Raw genomic sequence first — 11,717 nt, 5'->3', positions numbered from 1 at the left:
AAAAAGTGATAGAGTGAATGTGAGGAGAAATGTATGCAGAAAAAAAAAAACCGCTCTGCTACGAAGTGGGAGAGAAGCTCTCAAACATCTTGTAATGTTATGGGTTTGTGCCTGAGTTTTCTCAAAGTATATAAATAATCACTATGAAAGAAATTATTTTGGTTAATAGTGCACTTAAATAAAACATCATGAATTTATGTCAACATAGAATAACACAAACTTTTCTCTCTTTTTTCCAGATTATTATGGAAATATTGTGGTAAAAATGGAAAATAATGTGATGTTTTATTTCAAGATTAATATTAAAGATGCAGTAAAGCTGCATTTATGGACAAATAGCACAATAAAATCATTAATTTCCTTGAATACATCTGGTAAAATGTATCTCATACATGTTTTTGAAAATGGCACAATACATCCACAGGAATATCCCTTAAAGCTGGAAGCAAAAAGTATAGCTTTCAAAACAAAAGAAAAATGCCCCTACATGGCATTTCATAATGATATTTTTCGTGTTTTTTATCTTTTGGACAAGGGACAAAACCTGTCAGTTTGGGCTCAAATAGTCTATCCAGAAAATATTGGGCTGTATATTATTGTAGAATCATATGGCCCAAAAATATTGGAAGAGAAAAATCAGGTTCACTATGAAATTGCCTCAGGATACTGCACTAAAACCATGGTAAGTTAATATTTTAAAATTCTTTCATTTGATTTTAATAAATGTAAAATTATAATATTAACATTTAAAAGAATGGATTTCCCTCCAAATTTAGCTTTCAAAATGTTGAGAAATATGTAAGTTTTTAATGAATAATGATATGGTAAGTCATTAATTCCTGAGCAACAATTTTTACTTTCAATATCCAGGGCCTCTTTGCCACTTAAAAACACATTCCTGTAGAATTCTTTGTCAATTGTATTGTTCACTTCCTTTTTTTTATATAGTGCATGACTGCTCTATAGAGTTCTATCTGCTATCTATTGCACTATAACACCATCCCTAAACCTAATGGCTTCAAACAACAAGTTCTGTGGATCAACAATTTGGGTTATGAGTAGATGGGCAGTTCTGCTGGTTTCATCTGGATTTATTCATGAGGCTGTGGTCATCTGGTGGCTTGCCTGGGACAGAATAATGTAAGATGGCTTCATTCACATGTCAAATGTTTGGTGCAAGTACTGGCTTGTTAGTATAAGGGGCCTCAGCTGGAGCACTTGTCTCTGCTCCATGTGTCCTCTATCCTCCAGGCTAGACCTGGCTTCTTCACATGGCAATCTCAGGGCAGCGTTCCAAGATGGTGAAGGCAGAAGCCACAAGGCCTAGGTTTGGCTACATTCTATTCGTCAAAGCAATTCACAAGGCCAGCCCAGATTAACATGATGGGGAAATAGACTCTACTTCTTAATAGAACAGCAAACTTACACTGTAAATGGACCTACATACAGGAATGGGAGGAATTACTGCAGCCATCTTTATAAACAATCTACCACAATAGACATAAATATACTGTATATATTATTTTGTATACTACTTTCCTAGGTAATGTTATAGCATAGGCATTTTTACATGTTACTGTAATTTCTTCCCAAATATTGTATATTCTATTCCCCACTCGCCTTTTCTAGGCTCAGCTTTCTTAAGCATAAAGAATAGTGGGCCTCTTAATTGATACAGTGGAATGGAAGTGTTCACTTAATTCCAAAGTAAGTTAAAGTGAAGAATCATTTAAAAAAGGAAAGTGCTATATGTGAAACATTCTACTTTAACTTAAATAGATGAATGTACATTCATTAGTCAATCTTTTAATATAGGACCACAGACTTTGCTTTGAAATTAGCCCACTGATTGTAATTCCTCATCTCCTTTCTTGCAGTCTTATTCATAAGACATCATCTCTTAGTTTGCATTTCAGTTTCTTTAAAATAGCCAGGGGTGGGGGGGATTTAAAGACAGTGGCAAAACAGCCAAAGTTCTAGATTTTTATAATTTTTTCCCCAGCCTTTTAGTGTTATCTTGCTCATACCTAGCTCAGCAATTTCTTCTGTGACTTGTTTTATCAAAACTTTCCAAAGCAGTTCCAAACTTAGTTTTCATGTAACTCTATTTTTTAAATTTTTTAAAAATTTTATTTATTTATTTTTTTGCATTACACGGGCCTCTCACTGTTGTGGCCTCTCCCGTTGTGGAGCACAGGTTCCGGACGCGCAGGCTCAGCGGCCATGGCTCACGGGCCCAGGCGCTCCACGGCATGTGGGCTCTTCCCAGACAGGGGCACGAACCCGTGTCCCCTGCATCAGCAGGCGGACTCTCAACCACTGCACCACCAGGGAAGCCCCGAGTAACTCTATTTTTACACTGGTATTTAACCAGTCCATAATATTTAGTTTAAGTCCACAATTACAATAATAATGCAATCTGGCATAAACAGGTTTTGAAACAAATAAAGCTGCTTTAGATTTATATACAATTACATGGATAGACCTTAAAACATAGTCTTGAATGAAAAATAGTGTTGAATAAGAAACTGAGACATATCAAATGTTACTACGTAACATTTATTAAAATTACAAACAACTACACACAAATCAGAAGCAAAAAAAAGTATTGTTCTTTTTATAAGAATACAAAGATAGCCAAGGACATATATCAAACAAGTAAAGCATCATACTTGCTTGTTATATGTTATGGGTGCCTATTATGAGGGAAGGGAATGGGGGGAGAAGATACAGGGGAAAAGTAAAATACAATAAACAAGACTGGATTGAGCATGTTTCAAGAAACAAGGAGTATATTTAACTCACTTTTCTGAAGCTGAGGTACTCGCTCCTTCCAGAACAAAAACAAAGATTTACACTTTTCTTCAGCACAGTGCAACTTTCTTTGATTATCTAGCTTCAATATCTGCATACGCTCTCATAGGTTTTCTTTCCAAGAATTGCATGTATAATGTATATTTGTCCACTTGCAATTCAACCTTTCACAATACTAGCTACCAATCAAAATATACAAAGGACTATGAAACATTAAAATTTTCATGTTTTAGCGTATTTTTTATTTCTGTTAATATATTCTTCAGCTCTGTTTGGTTCTTGTTTATATTTTCTAACTCTTTATTAAACTTCTCACTTTGTTCATCCATTCTTCTCCTGAGTTCATTGAGCATCTTTGTGATCATTACCTTGAATGTTTATTGGGTAGATTGCTTACCTCCATTTCACTTAGTTTTTCTTCTTGGGTTTTATCCTATTCCTTAATTTGAAACATATTCCTTAGTCACATCATTTTGCCTAATTCTCTGTGTTTATATGTATGTATTAAGTACATTGGTTACATTTCCCAATCTTGGAGAAGTGGCCTTATGTAGGAAATGTCCTATGGGGACCAGCAGTACACTCCCCCCTGGTCACCCGAGCTGTATGATCTAGGGTTGCCACTGTGTGGGCTGAGTGGGCCCTTTTGTTGTGGCGGGGCTGCCTGTGAGTATACTGGTAGGTTGGGGCTGGCCCCCACCTGGTTGGCTGCCAGGTCCTTCTCACTGAGGCTGCTTGTGGACAGGGCCAGGTCCTGACATAGTTGGCTGTACTGTCCAGGGAGTCCCAAGGCTGATGCCATCCTGCTGGTGGTGGGGCTGGGTCCCATGATGGCTGGCTGGGAGGGGGGGCTGTGGATGGTGCCATCCACTGGTGGCTGGTAAACCCCCAGAATAGGCTAGAGGGAGGACTCCAGAAGAGCACTTGCCAGCACCAATGTCCTTGTGGTAGAACCAGCTCCCCAGAATGGCTGCCACCAGAGTCTATGTTCCCAGAGGGAGTCCCAGTTGCCTCCTGCCCCTCCAGGAGTCTCTTCAAGTTCAGAAAATGGGTCTGACCCCAGTTTCTTTTAAATTACTGCCTCTGTGCTAGGACTAGGAATGTGTGAGATTTTGTGCATGCCCTTTAAGAGCAGAGTCACAATCCCTGCTGGCCTTCAAAGCCAGCCATTCTGGGAACTCTTCTTCCTGGTGCAGAACATTCAGCTGGGGAGCCCAATGTAGGGACACACCCCCTCCTTGGGGAGAACCTCTGCAATAGTGATTATCTTCCATTTTTTGGTTGCTGATTCAGGGATGTAGGTCTTGACTATACTGAATCTCCATTCTTCTTAACCCTCTCATTGTGGTTCCTTCTTTGGTTGTGGAAAATCTTTTCTGCCAGTTTTCAGGTCATTATCATCAATAGTTGCACTGTAAATAGTTGTAATTTTGGTGTGCCTATGAATTGAGGTGAGCTTAGGGTCTTTCTACTCCACCATCTTGTGCACTCTCCCAAATTTGCATTTTTAAATAAACTATTGGCTCTATCATTTACTAGCTGATGACAATGAGCAAGTTTTTAAATCTTTGATGTTGTTGTTGATGGAGATGATGATGCTGATGATGATAGTATTTACTTTAGTTATGAGGATTAAATGAGTTAATATATGTAAAGGGCTTAGAAGAGCACCTGGCACATAATAAGCACTATATATATATATATGTGTTACTACTACAACTATCACCACTTCTGCTGTTTCTACTACTACTACCACCACCACAATATTTCATCATTTCTAAGGCACAGTTTTCTAGTTTTTTTTTTTAACATTTAACGTCTTTGAAATTGGGTTGAGTCTTACATATGATAGCATCTTAGATTTGATGAACTATAGTGGTATTAGAATGTTATAATTATTGGCCACTATGGTGCTAAGCTTCATAAGTAATCATTAATTTTTGAAGAAAAAACTGAGTATAACACCCATACACAAAAGTGGATAACTAATTTTTTAAAGTTTTTAATGCTATTAGCTGGTTTCACAATGATATTTATACCAAAAGTTAGTTTTGAAATTTTGAAAATTATTTCTGAATATCTTTTTTTTCTGAATATCTTAATTGACCTAAATTCTTTTTTTTAATATTGAGGTATAATTGATATGTAATATTTTATTGGTTTCAGTTGTACAAGATAATGATTCAATATTTGTATATTTTATAAAATGATCACCACATTAAGTCTAGTTAAGATCCATCACCACACATAATTACAAATTTTTTTATGTGATGAGAATTTTAAGATCTACTATTTTAGCAACTTTCAAATTGCAATATTATTCACTATAGTTATCATGTTGTACACTATATTCTCATGACATTTATTTTTTAACTGCAAATTTGTACCTGTAACCACCTTTTTCCATTTCACCCATCCCTCACTCCTGGCAATGATCAAACTGTTCTCTGTATCTATGAGGTCATGGTGGTATTGGTTTGGGGTTTTTTTGTTTTGTTTTGTTTTGTTTTGTTTTTTTGCGATACGTGGGCCTCTCACTGTTGTGGCCTCTCCCGTTGTGGAGCACAGGCTCTGGACGTGCAGGCTCAACAGCCATGGCTCACGGGCCCAGCCGCTCCGTGGCATGTGGGATCTTCCCGGACCGGGACACGAACCCGTGTCCCCTGCATCGGCAGGCAGACTCTCAACCACTACGCCACCAGGGAAGCCCTGGTTTTGGTTTTGATTCCACATATAAATGAGATCATATGTTATTTGTCTTTCACTGTCTGACTTACTTCACTAAGCATAATGCCCTTTAGGTCCATCAGTGTTGTCACAAATGGCAGGATTTCCTTCTCTTTTATAGCTGAGAAATATTCCATTGTATATATACTTACCACATCTTCTTTATCTATTTATCCATCGATGGATACTTAGGTTGCTTCCATGTCTCTGCTATTATAAACAATGCTGCAGTGAACATGGAGGTGCATATAGTTTTTAAAATTAGTGTTTTTGCTTCCTTTCGATAAATACCCAGAAGTGGAATTGCTGGATAATATGGTAGTTCTATTTTTATTGTTTTGAGGAACCTGCATACTGTTTTCCATAGTAGCTGCCCCAGTTTACATTTCCACCAACAATTCATGGTTCCCTTTTCTCCAAATCCTCATTACAAGATAACACTTCTTATCTCTTGTCCTTTTGATAATAGTCATTTAACAGCTGTGAGGTGAGATCTAATTGTGGTTTTGATTTGCATTCCTGTGATGTTGTACCTGTTTTCATGTATCTGTTGGCCATATGTATGTCTCCTTTGGAAAAATGTTTATTCAGATCCTCTGCACATTTTTAAATCAGATTTTTTGTTTTCTTGCTCTTAAGTTGTTGGAGTTCCTTATATATTTTGGATATTAACCTCTTATTAGATGTATGGTTTGTAACTATTTTCTCCCAATCACTAGGTTTTCTTTTCATTTTGTTGATAGTTTTCTTTGTTGTGCAGAAGCTTTTTAGTTTGATGCAGTTCCTCTTGTTTATTTTTACTTTTGTTGCCTTTGCTTTTGGTATCAAATCCAAAAACTTTTGAAAGACCAATTCCAAGGAGCTTACCACCTATGTTTTCTTCTAGGAGTTTCAGGGTATCAGATCTTACATTCAAGTCTATAATATCATTTTGAGTTGATTTTTGTATATGGTGTGAGATAGAGGTTCAGTTTCATTCTTTTGCAGGTGGCTATTCATTTTTCCCAACATGATTTACTGAAGAAACTATCCTTTCCTCATTGTATATTCTTGGCTTCTTTGTAATAAATTCATCAACTACATATGCATGGGTTTTACTTCTGGATTTTCTATTCTGTGCCACTAATCAATTGGTCTGTTTTTATGCCTATGCCATACTGTTTTGATTACCACAGCTTGTAATGTAGTTTGATTCCAGCTTTTTTCCTCTTTCTCAAGACCATTTTGACTATTCAGGGTCTTTTGTGGTTCCATACAAACTTTAGGATTGTTTATTCTATTACTGTGAAAAATGCCATTGGAATTTTGATAAGGATTGCATTAAATCTGTATATAGCTTGGGTAGTATGGACATTTTAACAATATTAATTCCTCCAATCCATGAACATGTAGAATCTTTCCATTTGTTTATATCTTCAATTTCTTTCTTCAATATTGTATAGTTTAAAGTGTATGGGTCTTTCACCTCCTGAGTTAAATTTATTCCTATGTATTTTATTCTTTTTGGTGCAACTGTAAATGGAATTGTTTTCTTAATTTCTCTTTCTGGCAGTTCCTTATTAGTGCATAGAAATGCAACAGATTTTTATATATTGATTTTGTATCCAGCACCTTTAATGATTTGTTTTTTTGTGGAGTCTTTAGGGTTTTTTACATATAATATCATGTCATCTGTAAGTGACAGTTTTACTTCTTCCTTTTAAATTTGGATGCCTTTTATTTCTTTTTCTTGCCTAATTGTTCTGGCTAGAACTTGAATAAAAGTGGTGACTGTGGACAATATTGTCTTGGTCCTTATCTTAAAGGAAAACCTCCAGCTTTTCACCATTGAGTATGTTGTTAGGTATAGGGTTGTCATATATGGCCTTTATTATGTTGAGGTATTTTCCTCTCTACACACTTTGTTGAGAGTTTTTATCATAAATGGATGTTGAATCTTGTCAAATGCTTTTCTGCATCTATTGAGATGATCATATTATATTTATCCTTCATTTTGTTAATGTGCTATATCACATTGATTGATTTGTGCATGTTGAACTATCTGTGCAACCCTGGAATAAATTCCACTTGATCATGATGTATAATCCTTTTAATGTATTGTTGAACTTATCTTCCCAAATTTTGTTGAGAATTTTTGCATCTATATTCATCAGGAATATTGGCCTGTAATATCTTTTTCTGGTGGCATCTTTGTCTGGCTTTGGTATCAGGGTAATGCTGGCATTGTAAAATTAGTTTGGAAATGTTCCCTTTTCTATATTTTTGGAAGAATTTGAGAAGTATTGACATTAATTCTTCTTTAAATATTGGTATAATTCACTAGGGAAGCCATTCTGGTCATGGACTTAAGTTTTTCTGGAGGCTTTTGATTACTGATTCAGTCTCCTCACTAGTAATTTGTCTGTTCAAATTTTCTACTTCTCAATGCTTCAGTCTTGTAGGTTGCATGTTTCTAGGAATTTATCCATTTCTTCTAAGTTGTCCAATTTGTTGGCATATAATTTTTCATAGTAGTCTCTTATGACCATTTTTATGTCTGTAGTATCAATTGTAATGTCTTCTCTTTCATGTCTGTTTTTATTTATTTGAGTCCTCTCTTTTTTTTGTCAGTGAGTCTAGCTAAAGGTTTTTAAATATTAATTATATTTTAAAAAAAGCTCTTAGTTTCACTGATCTTTTCCATTGTTTTTTCAGTCTCTAATTATTTATTTGTGCTCTGATCTTTGGTATTTCCTTCCTTCTACTGACTTTGGGCTTTGTTTATTCTTCTTTTTCTAGTTCTTCAAGGTGTAAAATTAGATTTTTTGTTAATATTTCTTATTTCTTCAAGTAGGTCATTTATCATTATGAGCTTCCCTCTTAGAAGTTCTTTCACTGCATCCCATAAATTTTGGTATGTTGGGTTTCCATTTTCATTTGTGTCAAAGTATTTTTTGATTTCTTCTTTGACCCATTGTTTGTTCAGCAGAATGTTTAATATCTAAATATTTGTGAATTTTCCAGTTTTCTTCTTATAAATGCTTTCTAGCTTCATACCACATGGTCAGAAAAGATGTTTAATATGATTTCAATCTTCTTAAATTTATTAGGACTTGTTTTGTGGCCTAACATATAATCTATCCTAGAGAATATTTCATGTGCCCTTGAGAGGAATATATATTCTGTTGCTTTTGGATGGAATGTTCTGGATATATCTGTTAAGTCATTCGGTATAATGTGTTGTTTAAGGCCAATGTTTCCTTATTGATTTTCTGTCTGGATGATCTATTGATGAAAGTAGGGAATGAAAGTCCCCTACTATTATTGTATTGCTGTCTATTTCTCATTTTAGCTCTATTAATATTTGCTTTATATATGCAGGTGCACCTATGTTGGGTGCATATGTGTTATATCATGTTGGATTGACCCCTTTATCATTATATAATGACCTTCTTTGTCTATATTATAGTTTTTGTTTTAAAGTCTATTTTGTCTGATAACTATAGCTACCCCAGTTTTCTTTTGATTTCCATTTTCATAAAATATTTTTTCCATCCCTTCAATTTCAATCTGTCTGTAATTTTACATCTGAAGTGAATCTCTTGTAGACAGCATACAGAAGGGTTGTTTTCTTTTATCCACTTAACCACTCTATGTCTTTTAATTAGAGAATTTAATCCATTTACATTTAAATTAGTTATTGATAGGTATGTACTTATTGCCATTTTGTTAATTGTTTCTGGCTGTTTTGTAGTTCTGTTCTCCTTTTTTCTTCTCTGATCTCTTCCTTTCTGGTTTAATGACTTTTTTAGTCATTTGCTTTGATTCATTTCTTTTATCTTATCTGTATCTCCTATAAGTTTTTCCTTTACAGTTATCATATGTCTTACATATAAAACATATTACTTATATTTATAATAGTCTATTTTAAGTTGATAACAACTTAAATTTGATCGTAGTCTAAAGGTCTACATTTTTATTCCCCCTCCCACGTTTTACATTTTGATGTCACAATTTACTTCTTTTTATCTTGTGTATCTATGAACAAATTATTGTAGGTATTTTTACTATTTTGTCTTTAACTTTCATACTAGCTTTATAAGTGATTAATTCACCATGTCCACATGTTAGATTGTTCTGAATTTTACTATATATTTACCTTTACCACTTGGGTTTATACTTTCATATTTCCTGTTGCTAACAGCACCCTTTCATTTCTACTTAAGAATTGCCTTTAATATTTCTTGTAAGGTGGGTTTAGTGTTGTTGAACTCCTTTAGCTTGTACTTGTCTGGAAAACACTTTATCTCTCTTTCAATTCTGAAGGACAGTTTTTTACTTTGAGCACTTTGAATATATCATACCACTTCCTTCTGTCCACAAAGTTATTACTGAAAAATCTGCTGATAGTCTCATGTGGTTCCCTTTGTACAACAAGATGCTTTCAAGACTTTCTCCTTGTCTTTAACTTTTGATATTTAATTACAATGTGTCTTGGTGTGGGTCTTTTGGAGTTTATCTTATTTGGAACTCTCTGAGCTTCCTGGATCTGGGTGTCTGTTTCCTTCCCCAGGTTAAGAAAGTTTTTTGTTTTTTAAAATTTTTTTTATTTATTTATTTATTTTTGGCTGTTTTGGGTCTTTGTTTCTGTGTGAGGGCTTTCTCTAGTTGTGGCGAGCCGGCACCACTCTTCATCGCAGTGCACGGGCCTCTCATTATCACAGCCTCTCTTGTTGTGGAGCACAGGCTCCAGACGCGCAGGCTCAGTAGTTGTGGCTCATGGGCTCAGTTGCTCCACGACATGTGGGATCCTCCCAGACCAGGGCTCAAACCCATGTCCCCTGCATTAGCAGGCAGATTCTCAATGACTGCGCCACCAGGGAAGCACAAGAAAGGTTTTTTAGTCATTGTTTCCTCAAACAATTTTTCTGCCCCTTTCTCACTCTCTTTTCCTTCTGGTACTCCTATAATGCAAATGTTGGTCCACAAGATGTTCCATAAGTCCCTTAAGCTATCTTCACTTTGCTTTTTCCTGCTCTGTTTTTGGTGAGTTCCACTGCCCTGTCTTTGAGTTCACTCATTCTTTCTTCCACTTCATCTATTCTGCTGTTGAACTCCTCTATTGTATGTATCAGTTCAGTTAATGTATTCTTCAGCTCTGTGACTTCTATTTAATACTTTCTTATATTTTCTATCTCTTTGTTGAAATTCTCACTTTGTTCATCCATTCGTCTTCCGAGTTCAATGAGCATCACTGCAACCATGATTTTGAACTCTTTATCAGGTAAATTACTTATCACTATTTTATTAAGACCTTTTTTATTGATGTTATTTCATTCTTTCATTTAGAATATATTTCTGTTTCTTCATTTTCCTTGATTCTCTGCATTGGTTTCTATGCAGTAAATAAAACAACTACTTCTTCTAGTCTTGAAGCAATCATTTTGTGTAAGAGATGAACCTTATCATTCAACACTGCCTGAGCTCTTGGTTGTCTCTCAAGACTTTGTGATTTTCCAAGCCGCCTACATTATTCTTAGTGGCTCCTAGCATTTTAGGGTGTGCTAAGACCTGTCATTCTCTCAAAGTGGGGAGAGTATCTCAGCATGCAGATGCAAGTTGATTGGAAGCCAGACACTAAGGGAACAGCTTTTAAACTATGCAAATGTACCTCTTTCAGGGAGTTGGCATTTCTGTCTGCTGCTTCAGTGCTGAGCCTTAGGCTGATAGCCATTTGAGAAATGTTTCTTTGTTTGCTACCAACCTTTTGAAGCGGTAAGAACAAGCCCCATTGGTCACCAGAGCCAGACTATTGAGTGTTGTGTTCTCTGGGTGGCCAACACAAAAACTGGGACACCAGATGTGTATAACAGCTACCTTCTCTGAGATACTGACAACTTGGAGTGAGGCAAAGGGAGAGTGCAACGATGGTGCACCTGCCAGCCACCCCAGTCTCTGGAGAGAATTATAGTCAACCCCTAGATGTGTGTTTAATTAGAAGCCTGCCCCTCAGTCCACACCTATAAATGTAAGCTAACAAGTCTCTTTCACAGAAGGACTTGGAGTGCATTTCAGTCTACCATCTCTGTGCTGTTCTCTGGATGCAGTTGCCAGTTAAGAACTATTTATCCCTTTTTAACAATCCTATAAGACCTGCAGATATGAACCCTGTTGGCCACCAGAGCCAGGTAATCCAG

At 35.9% G+C, this 11,717-nt stretch overlaps 1 protein-coding gene across 1 annotated transcript in view; it reads left to right on the top strand.

Annotated features, from left to right (window-relative positions):
- Positions 1-11,717, top strand: part of LOC103068700 (uncharacterized protein C1orf101) — a gene marked incomplete at its 5' end in the record, with an annotated part of 184,464 nt that overhangs the window by 79,343 nt on the left and 93,404 nt on the right. The window contains 1 exon segment of the mRNA XM_082930961.1: positions 240-682. Coding sequence (XP_082787087.1) covers positions 240-682 — 443 coding nt within the window.

The sequence above is a fragment of the Lipotes vexillifer genome, unplaced genomic scaffold (genome assembly GCF_000442215.2).
Source record: "Lipotes vexillifer unplaced genomic scaffold, Lipotes_vexillifer_v1.1 scaffold1591, whole genome shotgun sequence".
NCBI classification, from domain to species: domain Eukaryota; kingdom Metazoa; phylum Chordata; class Mammalia; order Artiodactyla; family Lipotidae; genus Lipotes; species Lipotes vexillifer.
This window is presented reverse-complemented; position numbering and strand designations above follow the sequence as displayed.